The 20,261-nt window shown below is 54.8% G+C and overlaps 1 protein-coding gene across 1 annotated transcript in view; it reads right to left on the minus strand.

Moving 5' to 3' along the window:
- The window catches only part of FAM53B (family with sequence similarity 53 member B), a 72,699-nt gene that overhangs the window by 46,263 nt on the left and 6,175 nt on the right, over nucleotides 1–20,261 (minus strand). Inside the window, exons 2-3 of the mRNA XM_086681115.1 lie at nucleotides 18,757–18,811; nucleotides 5,192–5,970 (exon numbers count right to left, since the gene is read on the minus strand). Of these exons, the coding sequence (XP_086537241.1) occupies nucleotides 5,192–5,970; nucleotides 18,757–18,811 (834 nt within the window). The remainder of the gene's footprint in view (nucleotides 1–5,191; nucleotides 5,971–18,756; nucleotides 18,812–20,261) is intronic.

The raw sequence follows: 20,261 nt of genomic DNA on the forward strand, positions 1-20,261 counted from the left end.
TGCCATCTACCCCTCTGATGGTCCAAGTCTTAAAGACTCTCTTCCTTTGTTCGAGCCCATCCTGACTGGTTCCTCATCAGAGGCAAGTACTCCCATGCACCCACAGTGCGTTTTGCCTTTACTTTTATTTAGCATTTATTTTGTGCCAATTAGAAATCCCCGGCTTTCTGTTGACTGCCCTTCACCAGATCCTCATGCCTGCCTGCGTTCTGTGTTGTAAAGGGCGATGCATCTCTGAATTCCCCTATTTGCCATCCGCACGGTTCCCCACGCCAGCAGGAGAGGTCTAAGGGTGCAAGACTGCAGGCAACTAAACCCGGCAGAGTGGCCAGCCGGGGGCAGTGCAGGCAGGAGGCGGCCACAAAGGCTCGGACGAGCCAGGCCTGAGCCCAGGGACTTTGCCAAGGAAAAGCACGGCTGGCTGTGGCTGCCGGGGCTGCCCGAGCGGGAAGGTCACGCAGCCAGTAGTGCGAAGGGCCACCCCACACGGGGGCTGAGGAGGGCCGCTCCCCTGCTAAAGGCAACCCCTGCCGGTAAGCGGGGTGGACCGTGGAAGGCTGACCCAGGGACACCGTGCCAACAAAGAGCCAAGAGTTACTGATGAGCATCTGTGATACCCCTCTGGCGGCTTCGGGCCACAGCCCCCTGCCCTTCGGAGCCCCCAGGGCCCCAGCCAACCCCGCTCTCCTGGACTCGACTCCCAGACTCGTCCTGGATCAGTGCTCGGCACAGTTACTACCTCGTGCTTCTCCCCTGCCCCACGCTGCCCCCGGCCAGCTTTCTGGGCCCCTCAAACATCTGCTAACACAACAGTTGCTGCCTGTTCTGGGGCTTGCTCCAGGAGGTTTGAGGACTCAGTGTGTGGGCAGCTGCGATCAATCAAACCTCTGTTTCAGCATCCCGACCCCTCCTCACAAATGCCTCGCTTCTGTTTGAAGCACTGTTGAGAAATACAATTTGTTGCTCCTGCATGCTGACCAGCTTGGAGTCAAAAATACAGCAAGGACTGGGACACCCAGGGGCACGGCATTTGGCGGGTACCTCTTTTTAATTGTTGCTTTTTTTTTTTTTTTTTTTCCCTGAAACCTTGGCTCCCACCCATGCGATCCGGGCCTAAATGGCCACGCACGGCGCAGGTCTCGCTGGGAGTCAACCGACGCTTGCTAGTCACGCCAAGTCTCCAAGAAGCAATAACTAATAAACACATCAGCAAAAGTCCCGCTGATAAACAACTCCGATGCTCAGGCCGGGCCCTGCTCTCAATGGCACACATTCACACAAAACACCGGGCAGAAGGGGTCACGTGGGGAAAGCCGAGCGGGAGGTCAGCACCATGTGACCCGGGCAGGGGTGGGCGCGACTGACCCTCTGGGCCGCGTTCGGGCAGCTGCTCTGGGAGCCGCGTGGCTACGATGCCAATTCCGGGGTGGGGCGGGCCTCCCCGGGCTGGGTCCTCGAGCCAGTTCTCCCAGCGGGGACCCTCCTCGCTGCAGCCTCCCCCCTCCCGCTGCAGGAGCCGCCTGCAGCCTCGCTCGGCATCCCCGTCCGTGCGCTGGGCGCTGAGGTTTTAACAAGACGTGAGCAAAGGCAGACAGGTCTGAAGGCAATTGCTGACCCCCCGACCCACCGCGGTCCGGCCTCACTGCCCGAGAGGCATCGGCCACTGCCGGTCAGCTGTGCCCAGGGGTGCTGGCCAGGGGCAGGGCAGGGCATCCGCTGAGCTCCCAAGACCACGTCTACCTAGTCCCACGGGCTGCAGACGTGACACAAAACGCTCACACGTGGCCAACCTCCTCTGGCAGAGGTGGTTCCGAATCCAACACCGCTTCACGACCCTCGGCTCCGAGCACGGAGCTCACCGCAGGCCGAGCTGAGCGGCAGGGCAGGCCTCCTCCCCGTTCTCAAAAGGAAAGGACGAGGCAGGAAGAGGAACAAAGAAGGAGACGTAAATGGCAAGGGCAGAAAAGGGAAGGGAAACACAGAAGGAAAGAGATGGGCAAACAGAGAAAAAAGGGAGTCCTCACAAGGGACTGAGTGTGCCTCCTGGGACCATCACCCCCCTCCCAGTTCTGCCTCTGGAGTCGCCCAGAACGCGCCCACGCCTTCCCTCCCAACATGTGCAACAGCAACGCCAGGGGCACCCGTCTGCACTCCCTGTGTGCCAGCCAGGGCGCTAGGTGGTGCGTGTACACACAGGCAAGGATACAGACGCACACGTACGTTCACACGTACATATATCTGCACGTCGCAGACACACACGTACAGGTGGACACGTTATACAAACACGCACACATGCATTATTTCCCTTATTCTTCCGGCAGAAGCCACAGCAGCTGTGGGGACGATGTGCTTTGCTGCACAGAGATGTCAAGTAATTTGCCCAGGGCTGCCAGCCTTCTGCCCCTCATCTGGACACCTTCTGATTTGTCGCTGTGCCCCCAGGCCCCAACTGCAGATCCAAAAGTGAACACCATGTTCTAGAAGGACAGCAGTGTCCGCAGGAGGGGCTGGATGGACAAGGCTTCAGGGGCTCTGGGTACCCCCCACCCTTGCTCTGGGCACCCTGACTGACGGCCAGAGAAAAGCTCCTGCATGTTCACCCACACCCTGGGAGGTGTGCCCTGGGCCCCGAAGGCTCCGGCCCCAGTCAACGCCTCAGGAAGCCGGGGTTTCTCAGAACTCCCCGTACGCCAAGGGTCTAACCGGAAAGGCACTCTGCACCTTTGATGTGACAATCTCATACACCTGGTCCCAGATCTACGCACACAAAGGGGCTCCTTCACAAAAATGCTCAGTTAGAACCCCCTGCCCCCAGAAAAGTGAGTATTTACAAACCAAGATCACAAGACCTACAAAAAAAGGGTCCAAGATCTAGGTTGGAGAAACAGAGCGGTGCCGACCCTGGCTACAGGTCTGTCTTTCCATAGATGCGCAGCCCCTGCTCCTGCCCCGGCAGTTACAAATGCTGAGAAAGCCACAGCCCACGGGGGCTGGTATCTGGGCGGTCCCGTGTCAGCTGTCACCTGGCCATGGGCAGGTGTCTGTATACCAGTGACACGTTCAGCTCCTGGGGTTCCCAGGCAGAGGACCCTACACGTTCCAGGCTGGATCCAGGGCTCTCTGCAAAGGCACTGGAGTTGCCCTAGGCCTGGCTTTTAAAAAGGCTCCTGGAAAAGCAAGGCCCACCTCGCAAGGCCATAAATTATACAACGGGGGAGCCAAGGCAGGCAGAGCTCCGCGGAGACAGGACTGGCCGGGGCTCTAGAGGCTTGGTCGGGGTGGCTCAGGGTCCAACCCCAGGGCTCCAGTCGCCCCCTTCTGGCACACACACTTCCCAGGGGCCCCTTCTGCACTTGCCCCGGACTCTGCCCTACCCAGGCCTTGGCTAGAGAAAGGCGGGAGGAATCAGGGCGGCCTCACCGGGATCTTGGAGGCCTGCCTGGAGCCAATGAAGCAATCTACACATCTGGGCACAGCCCCACCGAGCAATAGATTTTCAAACAGTTTCTACCCGAGTGAGGACGGGAAACGTCTCCAGTGACGCCAGTGGTGTTACTCTGACTTGTGGCTAGTAAAATATAATAACACGTGTAAGTTGTTTTTATTACCTATCTAGCTTATTAGGTAATAAAATAAGCTCAACATTAACAATTTAACTGAAGCCATTTATCGCACCCAGAACTCAGGGCTCTGGGTTTCCTTCAGAAGTCACCCAAATCTGTCACCTTTCCAGCCTCTTTACCTATTTAAATTTCTCCAGAGAAGGAAAATTCCACTCGCGTGTCCAACACGAATGAATGTGTTCGGCCGTCGTCTAGCTAGTAAAGCAAAACGTGTCCACAACTTAGGAAAAGGAAAGGGACACACCTGGGGGCAGCGATGGAAGAAATGGAAACTGGAAAATGAGGGCAGAGGATGGAGGTTTCTTCCCCAACATGGGGGAGGCAGAGTCTGTCACGAGCCTGTCCTCCAGCTGCTCCGGGCCATGGCCGGGCTCTGAAGCAAACGGCCAGACAGTCTGGACTCTGGGGCAAGGTGCCTGCTCAAGACTTGAGACACCTGCCCCTCTTCTTTCTGTGGGCCGGGGGAGGGGAGGGCAGGTACCTCTAGGCTGGGAGGGGGTCTAGAGGAGAGAAGGAAATGCCACCGACAGAAGCGGCATTTTCACTCTAAAGCAAAAGGAGGTCCGGCTGAAAAAGCAGCCCTGGGCACTGAAGGAAGGCCGTCAGGTCCAAGAGGAGTCGACACGAGGCTGCCTGCCCAGAAGTGGCCACGGGCTGCATGAGCGAGGCCAGCCGGTCTTGGTCCCCTCACACCCAGCGGTGACCGATGCTTCCACAACAACACAAGAGGAAGGGGAAACCATGGCACGGAGCGCAGGACCTCCCGGACACAGGACACAGACTGCATCCCACCCCCCACCCATCCTTCCCTGGGCCTCACTGTCAAACTCACAACCTCAGGCCTCCTCGGGAAGAACCAAACGCAGGGGGCACTCAGGCTCAGAGACTGCCCTAAAGACAGAATATTAACTCCCAAGTTCATCTCGTTCGAATCAACACCCGCGATCAGTGTTAGCACGAGGCAGGGCTCCAAGACACAGAGGAGAAAGTGCGCGGGAGGGCGCATGTGGCCGGAGGCCTCGCCTACGGTGAACGGCGAGGCGGACGGAGGTGGCACAGAGGACAGCAATCACAGCGTCTTGATGGTCTCATGTTGTTGACAGTTTAATCCAATGACTAAGTGCTGCTCCGATCCCTCACCCTCTAAAACCATTACCCACAGTCCTGATCTCAGGACCAGCCTAATCCGAAGGACAAGGAGTCCTGGCCTGTGCCACAGGGACGGGGTTTCAGGCACAGAGGCTCCAGCGAGGTGCCGGAAGGGGATCACCAGTGCTGGGTGACAACGGCCTGCCCCCGTAACGCCTCGCCTCCCGCCACCTGCCTGCCCCTGTACCGCCAGCACTGTGTTCACAGGGAAAGAGCATTTCTGACTTTTCTGATTTTTAAAGACACTAAAATTAAAAAACGAACTTGGTATCATCTTTCTTCGAAGAGGATTTTAAAAAACGGGGGAAGAACCCACTGCTGGGCCCCACGCATCTGCCTGGGATGGGCCAGGACCAGCAGAGGCTCCCAAGAGCACCCAGGTGCTCCCGCGGGGCCTCCCGTGTGGCCGGGGCTCTTACCTGTGCCATCTTAGCAAGGTCTAGGGAAGGCCTCTGCTCCTGCACCTCTTCTGGGCGCCGCCGCTTAATGCCGACCTTCTTGTCGTTAAGGACACACGGCTGGGAGCGGCTTCGGGACAGCCCGCTGGAGCGCCTGGCCAGCTCTGGTGTTGAGGCAGGTGTGCTGTTGGCTGAGGGTGGACAGTACTCCGCAAAGGAAAACTGCTCGTGCGAGCAGGAGAAGGACCGCTGCATGTCGAGCCGGCCGCCTCCCACGGGGGTCGGGTCAGGGCTCCAGATGTCGCCCGCCTGTCCACAGGTGGCCGAGCCCGGCGCCCCTTGGCAGGGCTGACCTCCAAAGCGGTGGTGGAACCCTGCCTGGTCATAGGGCGAGGACAGCGCATTGGCCCGGGAGGGGAGGCTGAAACTAGAGCTTCTCTGCATGGTGCTGAAGCCGTTGGAATAGCGCTGGACGCTGCCCCCGCTGTAACAGCGTCTCTTCTCCACCGGAGTCCAGACTTTGGAGCCCAAGGGCCTCCACGATGTCCGGCAGCTGGACATTTCATCGGAGAAGGACAGTGACCGGCACTGGCGTTTGCTGGGGGGTGCTGAGGGGTTCCCGTTGTGGTCGCTGAGGCTGAGGTCTTTGATCAGGTTGGTCACCGCGCAGGCGGTCGCTGCCTCCCGGTGCCACAGAGCGCCGTCCTGACACTTCTCGGGCAGGCACTCCCAGATGCTGGCGCTCGGCTGCTCGATCTGAAGAGGGCATTTCCTGTCCAGGTCTCGCCATCTGTCATTTTCTGGTTCAGAAATGACAAAGAGAAAACAGGATTTGAGAAGGCCTCCATGCCAGCCCTCTGCCTCCTCACCAAGAGTTCATCTTAAACAGGATTCTAGAGCCAGGAAGGCTCTAACCGTGTAGACGAGAAACTGAGGCTCAGAGAGGGGACGGGAATCCCAGAGTTTTGCATCAGGAGCAGAGCAAGCCTGAGATGCATGTACCACACTCCCCACCGCCCGCCGGCCTCCTGGTATAGCTTCCTTCCCAAAAGTCCATACTGCCTCCCAGGAAAACAACAATTTTCACCCAAACGCTTTCCCATTTTATAGATGGGAAATCGACCTGCCCCACCCCTCCCCTGGCCTGCAGCGTCAGGGCAGTATGTTTGTTACGGTCTCTCTCAGTGCTTGGCTGCTCTGGGGCTGGGACTCAATGCCCTGGCAGAAGACCAAAGAGGAGTCTTTTGGTATGTGGGAGGGTCAAGGTCGAATTGGAGGGCAGGGAGGGGGGGTACTGCCAGGTTAGTTCATCTGAATTCCATCTCGAGAATACTTGCTGACGATAGAAACTAGAAATTGATTTATGCCTCCACCACCACTCTCTTCAACATCAATGTCATCACCAATAGCCGCCAACCATACAGCACTCTTCTTGTGTTCACCTGATTTCTCACGGCATCGAGGACATTTAAATCCGTTAAAATCTGGGGGCACCTGGGTGGCTCAGTCGATTAAGCACTGACTTCAGCTCGGGTCATGATCTCACGGTTCATGAGTTCCAGCCCCGCGTCAGGCTCTGTGGTGACAGCTCAGAGCCGAAGCTGTGGAGCCTGCTTCGGATTCTGTTTCTCTCTGTCTCTGTCTCTCTCTGTCTCTCAGCCCCTCCCCCACTCATGCTCTGTCTCTCAAAAATAAATAAACGTTAAAAAAAAATTTTTTTTTAAACCATCAAAATCTGTAGGAGCATGTCTTGGGCTGCACAGACTTAAGGGTACAATTGAAACTTACATATTCAGGCCTCTGCTTGAACACATGTATAAAGAAGCTACCTCCCCGCCCCCCCCACTAGGAAATGCTGACTTTGCACTTGAACCTTTATTTTAGTGAAATATTCAGGACCTATTTGTTGTTTTTCTACTATAGAATCAGGCACTGTGCTGAGAATTTTAGGAGGGCAGGCACAAATACACCTGATACAGTTCTGATGTTCAAGTTTATAACACAAAAGCAAAGTTAAGAATATGTTGTGCTTCCAGGGATCAACATATTGGCAAGGTTCTGGCTTTCTTAATTGACACACATTTATAAACTGTACACACAGGAATATACAAAAAACTATGGCTTGAGTCGTTCAGCCTGTAGAAGGACGGACGTAAAACCTGAAATGACATTCAGCTAGGGGTTCGATGCACACCGATTCTCAAAGCACTGCAGTCAGTTACTCCCACGGGGGAGCAGATATCCCCCTGGCCGCTGTAACCCACAAGGCTCCCTGTGCACCATCACTGCCCAAGTGGGGAGACGGAGGCTGGAGGAAGTTGAGTGAGTGGCCCGGGGCCACACAAATGACCACAGCCTGGCCCAACCCAGAGCCCTGTTCTTTTCACTACACTGCAGTGCTGAGGGGAAGGAACCACAGGGAGCCCGACATCGGCCCTGCCCTCCACGAGTTTAGGAGTCGTACAGGGTGGACCATCCACTCAGAAAACCATGGTGAAACCCACAGGTGCACCAGTCCGCAAGGACCACACAGGGTCCAACTCCTAGGCCCACAGGTGCACCAGTCCGCAAGGACCACACAGGGTCCAACTCCTAGGCCCAGATCCCCACCACTTAGGCCACTTCTCAAAGGACACAGAGAGACATCAAAGGACAGACCCTGGGCTGAGTGTCAGCAGCTACTGGACAGGCTCAAAGGGAATTGACCAGTGAGGCCCAAAAGGAGGCTCACGAGCCAAAGATAAGCCAAATTAGGGCTAAATGTGACACTCTCATCTAGGGTGCCCTGCCACAGTTATGAGACACGTCTAAGGGGTTGGGACACTGTGCAGGGGACGTGGGAGGAACCGGCCAGAGGCTATTCCCACAAGGGGGCCTCAGAAGCTGGAGATGCGGGGGAGAGGTTTTCCAGAAGCCCAGACCAGTTGGGACCAAACCAGGCCAGTCACCAAATGTTCAATTCCCGTCCCTCTCCGGATCCTCCTGGGCCCCGGTGCACGACAAGTCTCCATACATGGCCCATTCACTAAATTTGACAAATTATCACCATGAATCAATCGCCTTCGCGCAAGTAGCATTTATGTTGTTCGAAATAAGTCTTCACTGCCCACTGTCCCTGGAGCAGCCACTATTCTTTTAAACCAGTTTCGATTTGACATTTGTTAGCAGTTGAAAGATCAGTAAACTAATAATAAAGTAAAATTATCTGTTATCTGCTTTGCAAAAAGAAGAGTTATCCTCAGAACCAAGTGAAGATTTGCGTGTCATGATGTTCTGCAAAGTGACACGAGTGACAGCGGAATGGGAGCCACAACTGAAACGCCCTCCAGGCGGGGCTGGTGACATAAACGACCAGGGAGGAAGACAGAGCATGAAAACAGGACCGTTCCAGAGAATGTTAATGATGTAATTCCAAACCTGAAACAACAGGGCAGAAAAACCGTATGGATATAGCAGGATTCCTATTTTGTCAAATATGTATGTTATCTGTGAAGATTAAGAGAAAATAAACCAAAATGTTCACAGTCGAATGAGAGATAGCTGGCTGATTTATATGTTTTCCTTTTTGTTCTCCTGTGGTTTCTACATTCTCTATAAGGACAAATCTATTTCCAAACGTGTGGGGGATGTGGCCACCAAGCCCACTGGTGCAGGCCCGGGGTCACGGCCAGGGCCTATGATCCCAGCCTCCTCTGGGTTTGTTCCTTCGGTCTTTTAGGGAGTTCTCTTACGATAACACTGGCCACCAACTTCTCTTTGGAGACAGGGCCCTGAGGCATCAGGTGGGTCAGGAATGCGACCAACTGAGGAAGGACCCAGGGAGCCCAGCCACAGAGCAGCAGGGGCCCCAACATGGAGCCACAGTAGCCCTGCTTAAGGAACCCAAGGCTCAACACAGACCGCCTCTGTTCGAGGCCTTGGGAAACCCGTGAAATTAAAAAGAATTGATCCCATTCTCAGAGGAAACTACTTTCTATTCCATTTTAATTTCACTGCGCTGGAACTTTCCCATCTCCAGGGAAGTCATGAGAAGTAAGGGGACTTGGGAGTCAATTAAGCAGAACATTCGGTCCCTCTCATCTGACAGCACCATCCCTCCCCCATGGCCACCTCGTGATCTTGGTGCATCCTGACAGGATGTGCAGGCCTCCCCATTCCAGGCTCACCTCCTCACTGCCTCCAGAGAACTTCTCGGGGCCCATGCCTAGCATGGTCTGACCCCAGGCAGTTGCCCATGGCCTTGCAGAAAGGAGGCAAACGCTTTAGCCTGGCATCCCGACCCCATCTCCCCAGTTCACCCTGCTCTAGACACCCTGAACTTCCTGTGACATCAGACATCAGATAAGAAGCAGGCAGAGTCGAAACCATCTTCAAGGACCCCTGAAAGAGCCCATAAAGCACCCTCCCCCTGGTTTGTGGACACAGCCCAGAGAGTAGTTCTTACGTACCAGCTACCCTTAATAAAGCGGGAGTTTAGTGAAGCAGCCTCAGGAATGGGCACAGGGAACTTCTGTGAGAGGAGGTAGGTGCCCCAACTGCGTTCAGGGTCCCTCTCGAATCCCCGGCGGGGACCGGGTTGGATGGCTAGCGCTGGCGTGCTCCTGTTTGCCTGGGGGAACCACTCCGCTCCGTTCCAAGAGTAACCCTCTGTGACCCTAACGGTAAGATTTCCTCGTTGAAATGATTAAGACTCGGTTCTTAACTGGGTCCACCGGTCAAACGTGAGCACGATGTGTCTGCAATGAATCTACCGTTTCCCCCCCAAACATCAGCTCTTTCACGCCCTTGCGCCTTGGCAAAGGCCTGGACTCTTCTCCTCCTGCCTTCATCCTTCCAGCAAGGGGCTCTTTCTAGTCCAGAAGAGCCAACTCCACATCACCTTCTCTGTAGATATGCCTTCTCCGTATTAGCCACTAGGCGCCCACAGCTCTCTGTCTGACTTTCGATCTTCTGGCCCAGACGTTGACTGAACCCTAATTATCTGTTTACGTGTCTGCTTCCACTGAGCCACAAGCTGTCAAGCACAGACCCAGCATGGCCACCCAGTGCCCGGCACGGAGCCCGGCACACCGCAGACCTCAGCCGGTGGCGGCGGGTGGAGGAAGGAACCGACAGTGTGCCGGAAAGCGGCAGAGCCGGCTGTGGGGGTTCGCTTGGCCTCAGTGGTCTTTTATCCTTGGTCAGGGAGGTACAGGCTGGGCTCCGCGTTCAACTTCCCACTTTACCGAGGCCGCGGATAGCTGCATGGGAAGCGGCCGGGAGTCTGGTCAGCGCTACGATGTCTGGGATTCTCTGGAAACACCACGCACTGCCCGACGTGGAGCACTGCTTCTGTGCCTCAACAGCAGCCAGGGGGCCACCTGGTCTGTCTGAGGGACAGATAGCATTTTAACGGTTACTATCTTTATCGCTTGAAGAAGTACAACATAAGAAAAGTAAAGACAATGGAGGCTATGTTTAGCCTTGGTGTTTTCCCCCTCCACTCAAGGAACATAAAGCGATTTGCTGGGTCAGGTCATCAGACAAAAGAAACAGGAACAGAAGCCACTTTTTAATGGCAAACCGCCCTGAGCTTCTGGCCCTGACGTCACACTGTACAAAAAGGACCTCAGGAGGGCTCTGAGGAGAGGACACCGGATGCCCCCGCCCCTCCATTCAATATCACTCTGCACAAACAACTGTAGCTCTTTCAAAAGTGACCAGGGCCACGGACCTGGGGAGTCCACTGAGCAGGGGTCACTTGGGAGGGTGGGAAGGGTGCGAACATGGGTCTGAGTCTCAGCTCTGCAGAGTTACTTAATCTCTCAGGGCCTCAGTTTCCTCGTGTGTAAAATGAGAGTGACAGACAGTGATGCCCTCGCAGAGCTATTTTGAGAACCAAACAGTTGCCTGGAACAAGGCCCGCGAGGGCACCGCGGGCTCTGCTCCTACCGCTGAGGCTCAGCTCTCCGGCAACTGGGCACCAAGCACTGTTGGGAGTGCTGGAGTGGCAACCCGTAGGCTCTATGGCAGGATTTCCTCCGTGTGGCTTGGGACCCCCTGCAGGAGCATCCCTTGGGGTGTTACAATGCAATTCCTAGGCCCAGTCCCTTTCTCAGGAAACAATCTCTAGAGGGGAGGAGTCTGCATTTAAGCAAGCTCCTCTACGTCCGGCTTCGGCTCAGGTCATGATCTCACGGTTGGTGGGTTCGAGCCCCGCGTCGGGCTCTGTGCTGACAGCTCAGAGCCTGGAGCCGCTTCGGATTCTGTGTCTCCCTCTCTCTCGGCCCATCCCCTGCTCGCTCTGTCTGTCCCTGTCTCTCTCTCTCTCTCTCTCTCAAAAATAAATAAACATTAAAAAAATTTTAAATAAGTTCCTCAGGTTATTTTGTGGCAAAATTGCTGAGAACTGCTCCTACAGGCTACTCGGGGACCTGGGTTCTCAAACACCTTTGTCAGAGTGGCAGCCACACCCAGGAAGCTTCTAGAAGGTTGACCAGTCCAGCCTCTACAAATCTGAATTCAGAACACCATTAAAAGTTGGTGTTCTGCTGTTTGTTTTCAGACAGGAAGTCGAACTACAGACAAGGAAAACTTTTACCCTTCAAGTACTTAGAGGGCCCTTTCCCGCAGGAGGGGGTGGGGGCCCCAAGTTGCACAGCAGGTCCTGGATGGAGATGGAGAGCCGCTGGAAGAGGCCTGGGAAACCAGGGGAAGAGTCTGAGGCCTCTCACCTTCTCCCTGGGACACGCTGACGCCAGCCCTCTGGTGGATGTGGGCACAGCACAAAGGCACCAGCCACATACGCTCTATGCAGTCCTCATTACGTCAACCTTCAGCAGCATCTAAAGCTCCTCTGTGCCCTGGTGAGCCATCTTCACAAGTTGGGGATGACTCACAGGGGAGTGTGTGTGTGTAAGGTAAATGCACACCAGGCTCTACCTCGAGACGGGAGGACAAACCACACAAACTTACACAAAAGCATACAAACCATCCGGTTCTCTCACTGCCACCTCCACGGGGTCTTTCAGAGCCGAGGCTTGATGCCCGAGCCTGAGGTTTCTGGAAGACTACCACCACCTCAGCCAATGCTCACACACATGGGAACAAAAACCCCAGGTCCCCCAGCCCCACTCACAAGGCCCCAGTCCAACCACGCCCAGACTAAGGAGGGCAGAAGGCTGCTGGGTACGTAGATCTAGAGCTCAAAGAAAGAAAACACTTGGAGGAACACAAATAGCATTTGACCTCAAATGTTCTTGTTTCCATTTCTACCCTTGAACTTGAAGGGAAATTCCCAAGGGCCCAGATTCTTAGGGGCCTATGGCCTTCTTAGGTTCAAGAGATAGAGGAGATTTACGGCCCTGGGTATCTGTGTGCTGTTTTATAGGCTGCCTTATGGTGACATAACCACAGCAGAATGTGGTTTCTAGAAAAGGTTAAGCACCTGAAGCAGAGACCCAAGATATAAGATTCTTGTAGCCTCCCAGGCCTGGGTAACAGGCCTCCAGCCAGATCAAGACTGGCTGACTCATTCTTGGATTTCACACCTATCTGCTTGTGCTGACGATGTGCTGTCTCCCCAGCCCTGTGGGTTGGGTTGTGCTAACTTAGCCTCGGGGCTGCAAGGACTCTACCCTTGATTTCGGGGTAGAAGCTCTCACCGACCCTTTCAATGGGAAACTGGAGAGGTGTCCTTCTGAAGGCAGCGTTACTAAGTCCGTCCCACAAAAAGAACACAGGGGGAAGACATGCCCCAATGAGACGTGCACGGTCCCACAATGCGATCGCTGATTTTCAAACGAACTTCTAGAGCCCCCTGCCAACTGGAGTGCCTCTTTCTCCATGTCATCAGGATGGAGACAGATTTAATTCAAGGCTGTGTCAGGAAGAAAACGTTCTTGGGCTTTGCCTGACTGGGCCCCATCCTCTGGATGTGCCCTCCTGAGTGCGATGAATCATAAAATGTCAGCTGTATCTTGGGTTCAGGCACACTGACACAGGACACCAAGCTCCTCGGCCAAGGCATGAGGACAGGGATTAGGACAGCTGGAGAGAACACTCCAGCAGCTCCATCAAGGGAAGCAAGAAGGCTGGCCTGAGGGGCTCTAGGAGAAGCGAGGCAGCTGGTAACCTTCGGAGTGGCGACCAGGGCCCTGCCCTCCCCAGCTGGGTAGGACGGCCCATGGCGGCCACCGCAGCTTCTGGGAAGCCTCTGCTCTTACAAAAAGAGGCTTGGTGGGATCCCCAAACAAGACAGTGTAGAGGGGTAAAAACCATACCAGACTGAGCACCCGTCTGTATGGGGCAGGGAGCACTGAGGCCCTGTGATGGCCCGTTCAGCTCTGACCCAGACCTCCAGCCCCCACCCCTGGCCTCCAGGGGCATTCAGAAATGTGTACGGAGCCAGGATTCCCAATGGCAACAAAAACTGTGAAGGGACAGAAAGGTCACTTTTAACCATCATCTCCTTTAGATCCCCATCCTGGTTGTGGGTACATAAACAGCCTGGGACATGGGCACCTGCTTGCGATTCATCTCTAAATTGATGCGCCCAGCAAAGCTGAGAGCCATTACACAGGGGAGAACTATTCGGAGAACTCAACAAATTGCATATTAATTGTTAACTAACATCCCCCCGGGACCTTTGCTGAGGCGGAGAGAGCGCGTAAGCATACATCCCAAGCACACAGCTCAACCATGAGGCACCACGGCATTCCCAGGCTTGCGGGTGGAGAAACGGAGCTTCAGAAGAGCGTCACGCCTCAACCACGGACGCACAGCGAGCCAACGGCAGGGTCTGCAATCCCAAGGCCGTGCTCTTGCAGTTGGGCCAGGCTGCCCCGAACTTGACCACCTTCCTACCTGGCAATGCACCGTGGTGGGTGGTGCCCAGTCAGCTTGCCAGTTGTCTTCCACTGTCCTCTGGCACCACTGTGGGCCCCCTCGCTGCCCCAAGGCAGGCCAGCCTGGGCGAGAAGGCAGCCCGGGAGGCTCCCTTCTCACTGGTCACCATGAACAGCTGTCATGTGCCAACCACACTTTGCACCCACTTCCAGTCTGTTCTTTATTCCGGAAACACCGTCTGAAACCAATAAATGGTGCGAGGAAACATTCAAAGCACTCTGCACGGACAAACCTGAAGCTATTTGAGGGAGTGAAAACTCACACGTGTACCGATGATAAATAAAAACCAATAACAAAGAAAAAGCAAACTTCAGAAAAATCATATGTCTGCATAGTCATATATGGATGTGCTTTTAAAAATGAAAACGAAGCTCTCTCTAGCCGATTTTGGTTGATCATCTGTTTCTTATGGGAGGCTCTGGTCCAATGATCGGATTCCAAATGGCTACCTCTGAGAGAGACAGAAGCAGCGGCAGAGACCAGAAACGGGCCTGAGCCACTCAGGTGCCATTACCGTTGTCCATTTCGTCTCAGTCCTCTGCCGGTTCTAGGACATCTAAAATGCCCCACCTCCGAGTGCCGGCTTTTGCACCCGAGGTGCAATCCCACTCCACTTCCAGCAACGAACAGTGGTGGAGTGAAAAGACCAAAAGCTATCAAATCTCAACGCGGAATCTTCCAGTCCCACGCGGCTCAGCACAGCCAACTGGTTTACCCCGTAGAAATTAACACGGAGAGTGCCCCCGGGAACAACCCTTTCATGTACAGAGTAGACTTTAACAGCCAAGTAATTAAACACAGAAAGTAAGGGCTTATAATTAAAATGCTGACAAACCTGAACCAGAGTGGCACAAGTAAGAGCTGCTATCATATTTTTACAATTCCCTTTTATACATAATGCATGATCCTTCTGCTCGTTTCTCTATGTTCTCTGCCTGTGAAATAATTTACATTAATAAATAATTTATTACCATAACTCCTAAAGTAATTATGGGTTTCCTTGCAATTTTTTTTTTTTTTTTTAAGCATACGAATTGTTTTGTTCTCTGTTCGTTGACTTGTATTTACACGACTTTTCCTAGTGGCCTTTTTGCAATAATTGGTATTGCGTTCGCTTTCTCACCTATTATTTGATTTCCAGGCCTCTCCTCGCCTGAGTGGTGAGGAAAAGGGAATATGTAGTGTCCATTGTCCCTGCAATACAGGATTCAGTTAATGGGTGCAATTAGCCAAGGGTGGTGAATGGAGGCTGCTCTCACCCCACTTGCCCTGTTTCACCAAAAGATTAAACTGATACACGTGTGCCCCTGGGTCAGCGTGAAGAAGCATCTCCCACGGCGAACGACAGAGGACCTGGGGGGGGAGCCGTGTTGGAAGGATTCGCGTAGAGCCCCTGCCTCTCCAAGCACACGGCGATCCTCTCAGGGGCGGCCGAGCCCCTTTCTCCACCCGCTGGAAGTCATGGCCGGCAGCAAGGGCTGGCCCGCCTGCCAGGCCAGCTGACCAGCAGGCGGCCCACACCCACGAAGCTGCCACCTGACCAAGGTTTCCTGTGTTGAGAACACAATAACTGGGCACGTACACAGCTCTTCCCCACAGAAGCCGCCTGCAGAGGAAATTCCAGTTCAGCAAAGAAAGTGTCCTCGGGACGGTACGGGAGGTGAGAAGGGAAGCCACGGGGCAAAACACAGTCTCTGCTAGGAGGAGCCCTTCCGGGACCAGGCGGGGCTCACAACCTAGTAAGGAGCACGGGGCCCTGGTGCAGAGCAGGCCGGGCGGTGGCCTGGCTCCACTCTGCCCTGCTCTTCTCTCTCCCCCGCTTTGGACAAGCACAAAACCACTTCTTTGTACCAAGTTCCCAAACTTGGTGTGGGGGGGTGGGGGTGGGGGGAGCGAAAGCTGGGGAGGGGCCCATAAGCCAGCTCACAACAACATAAAGTACTTAAAAAAGAACACATACTGTTGCAAGCACTTGATCATATTAGTGAGGCATTTTATCTAAGTGGGTGCAGAGGAGGCTGAACAACTTGAAAGGGTGGTTTTTTAAGAGGAAGCAAAAAGGCCACTGCACTCCCCACCCTAATGTCCTTGCCTGGGTTTTCTTAAGAATGCTTAGGAAACTCAAACTCACACTGGCTTCCAGCTAGGACCCTTGCATGGGGGCTCAGGAGGAGGGAAATGCCCTGAGTCACAGGGCCAAGCTGTCCCCAGCAATCACAGGAGAAGTCCACCGATCAGGGCCAGACAGGGGGTTCGGTGATTAGAGTAACAGGACATTTTGTCTTGGCTGAGTATTGTCCAGCCCTGGAAAGGCTCAAAACCCTCTTGAGAAGTCCGGCTGGACCCAGAGTGCTATTAAAAAGCAGGCAGGCCTAAAGTGAAATCTCACTCCCTGGGATGCTCCCCTGCCACCAAGTTCACGTTGCAGGGTGAGGCCACGCCTCGATTCGCCGGTTAAAGCGGGCAGGAGCGGTCACCTGAGCTTGCAGCTGCACACAGGCATGGGAGGCCTCAGACCGCTGACACTCCACCTGCACGAGTGCCCGGAAATGGGATGAGGGCGGGAGGGACTGAGCCGGCACCTCCTGTGTGCCGCTGTCCCTTTAAATCTCACCAAGAACTGCAATCTGCAAGACGAGGGGACCGAGGCTCAGGAAGATGCGCTGAATTCCCTGTTCCTCCAGACTCCACTAGACAGAACCCCCCTTCCCCCACCCAGGGCAGGGGCAGACTTACTCTATCTCTGTGCCAAGTGCCTGACACTTAGTAGGTACTCAATAAACATCTAACGGAACACGGCCCTGAAATGTACCGTGAATGCACGCTTCAGATGGGTCAGGGTCTCCCCAAATCGAGGAGGGGTGGTCAACAGAAAGACGGGCACGCGGGAGAGAGAGGAGCCGAGGAGAAGGCCAGGAGGACTCTGGAGACCCCCGCACCTGGCTGCTCCTCTGCTGCCTGGCGGTGCCCTGGAACCAGCCTAGGTCAGGTACGAGTGGCCTCGAAATAAAGACCCACGTCCCCACAGCCCCGTGTACTAGCCTGGCCCAGTTGACAGCTGAAATCCAGGCGGGGCTGAGGGGCTGAGCGCCCAGGTGCCTCTCTCTCCTTCCTGGCAGGACAAAGGCAGGCAGTTCAACCACAGCACAACTGAGTCCAGCCCATGAAGCAGGCGGTGAGGCAAGCTTCCGAGCCGTGTGGCTAAGTGACTGAGGGTTTGTTGAAAGCCGTTAACCACCAACGAGGTGCTCAATCAAGCCCCATGTGGGGGACAGGTTTCAGAAGTGTGTCACATGGGTAAACCGAGGCCAGGTGATCTCCCTGTTTCTATTTCCTCCGGGTGGCAGCATGAAGAGGGCCACCTGGGCTCTCCCACAGGGCTGTGGCTTATGACTGAGGGAAAAAAAAAAAAAAACAAAAACAATCTTCCTTCTCCCCCAGCCTGGGTCCGGCTCTGCCAAGGGAGCTTGGTCACCTCACTAGGCCTTGGTTTCCCCAGGTGTGAACTGAGCATCCCCACCCGCCCCACACCGAGGCTGCTGCAGAATCCCAGAGACCCTGCAAAGTCAGGAGCCTGGGGCTCCCTGTGACTCTCCAGCCTCGTCACCCCACCTACAGGACGGAGCCTAAAGAAGAAAAAGAAAACCCTGTGCACAGAGTCAAAGGCTGAAGGCCTGAAGGGGTCGCCTATCTCGGAGGCTTGGTTTCTGCCTCAATGCAAACCTCACAGAAACTCATGTGGCAAGGTGTCCCCACGGGGGGCAGGAGTCACGGAGACACGGTGAAAGGAGGGATCGTGCTCGGTCACTGGGAGCTCAGAAAAAAATCAATGTAATCAGTGCAGTCATCCCCTCTGCCCCCTTGTAAAAAAACAGTAATTCACACTCGCACGGGCACAGGGGACTGAGACAACCTTTCTGGAAAGCAAGCCAACAATATGAAGCAAGACCCTTAAAAACGTTCCCGCCTTCTGGCCTCTCTATTCCACTCCTGGGAACTCCTAAGGAATAATTCTGAAGGCACACAGAAGACAATGACTTCGACGCTTAGTCACTGTTAATTAATCACAACGGCAAATAAAACAGCCATGCCACCCAACAGCCAAGAAATAGTCACAACGTTAAATACATATTGATACACGATTCAGTACTTCAGCCTCCTTAAACCAGCGTGGAACCAACAAATGTAATGCGATGCAGGAATGATAGTAACTGCGACTCCGTGAAACAAAGAAAAGCAAAACTTCTTCGTATCTAATTCTATGTAATCCGGTGTTCATCGTGGCTACGTAAAAAAACTCACAGGACATAAAAACACACCGAAATATTAATAGGAGTTATCACTGGGTTTTGGGGGGCTAGGAGAGATTTTCATCTTATACTTTACACCGGGGTACGTTTTCCGAATTAAAAAAAAAAAAAAAATGAACGTGGTTACCTTAAAAACCAGACAGAAACACTCAACGTTACGGTTGGAGACGACATTTGCAAAGCACGCACCAGCGCCCGTCCGCTCACTCGGCCCCGCAGCCCGGGCGCCACTCCGGCACCACTGGGGTCGGAACGGGGTGGCAGAGTCCCCACTCTGCTCCCTGTGCCCGTGTCCGTGTCCGGAAAGGGCTTCCAACGTCTCACCTGGAGGACTCAGGCCCTGGCGGAAGGACTAGAGAAGCACTCTTCACGGCCACCTTGGTTACTCACCCATAATTCCACAAGAGAAAAGTGTCGGTCCTTGACTCATCTTCTTTGGCGTGTGCTGAAAACAACCAGAAAAGCTATTCACTCTTCGCGTCATAAGAAGCACGTTTGCACATGACCCTGCACTGATCCCTTGCTAAAGTCACAGTTAAAGGGGTAACTGCCTTTTGCCAACGTCAGATTAGGGGACGGAGACAAAAGTGTTACGAGAGGCAACATCGGCCCGCAATCAGACCCGGACTCCGTGTCCAAAGTCTCCAGTGAGTTACGGAGGCCGTCAAGTTAATGGCTTCAAAAACACACAAGAAAGCCCCGTGGCTTCTGACGCTCCGGGACTGGGCCGTTGAGTGACACGGACGAGGTGTGATATACACGGTTCCCCAAGCCGGGCTGCAGAGAGGCCTCCCCACAGCCCAGGCTGGGAGAAGAGGGGGCCTCTCGATGACAGGAAGAGCCCCCAGTGAGGAGCACAGGCCCATCTGTCACCCTCGGCTCCTTCCCTCCACCCCCCCCTCCCCACCCCGAGACACCAGAAGAACAGCTCTTCCTCCTCTACACAGAAGCATCAGGTAAACCTCAGGAGGGTGGCCCTTCGCCGTGCAAGCTGCTTTGCCGCAACAAGGAGCCCCCCCCCCCCAGGCACCCTCTCTGAACTGAAACAGAAACTCGAAGGTGTTATTTGGTCACAGCAAAGAGCTATGCCTTTCAGACTCCTTGGCACGGTATTCCGACGGCTTCCCTTTCCACTGGGAGCATCGTGCATCTCCCCTCACACCGCACACCCACCCTCAACAAAATGCTACGGCCGCTGGGAGAGAAACGGGCCACTGGGGCCTCCACGAGAACCCCAAGACGGGACACTTCTCCGCGGCTACACGGTAACCTGAGCACGGAACGTTCCGGGCTCCCCTGTGCCGGCTGCGGCGGGGGTCAGGCGGCCTATTCTGACCTCTGGTGAGGAGGAGACCGTGCCCACCGGGGCCCCAGAAAGAAGGCCCCGCCTCAAGCATTCTTACGACTCCTTCCCTCCTCCTTCCGCCAGTCACCCACTCGTGAGTACTGGAAATTATTCACACGCAGGCTGCACGAGGGGACTGACCACGTGATGGGGAAAGAAGCTCTCGGCCCCAGAGGAGTCGGCCCGTCCAAGAGAACTCCATCTTCTGGGAGGAGCCCCAACAACAGGGACACGCAGGCTTCCAGGCTGAGAAGAGGGCGGGAACCCAGGCCCTGGTGCCTTAAGGGCCACAAGGCTGAGAGGGAGCTGACTAGGAAAGACCTGGCCCCACCCAGATAAAGGGGCGCCAAGTGCCTGTCCCCAGCTCTCCAGTTCAGAGCCCTCTGCACTCAGTCAGCTACGTGTTCATCCATTCAGGTCACTAAGGGGCCATCCCGGCCAGCCTGGGACACAGAGGTGAAGGACACCCGCCCTGGTCCTCAGGAAGCTCACGTTTTGTGGAGGACAGAGTCACACAGACGAAACATCGCACGACAGGGAGCGTGGGAGC

This window comes from Puma concolor, chromosome D2, assembly GCF_028749965.1.
Source record: "Puma concolor isolate L17-30 chromosome D2, mPumCon1.1.hap2, whole genome shotgun sequence".
NCBI classification, from domain to species: domain Eukaryota; kingdom Metazoa; phylum Chordata; class Mammalia; order Carnivora; family Felidae; genus Puma; species Puma concolor.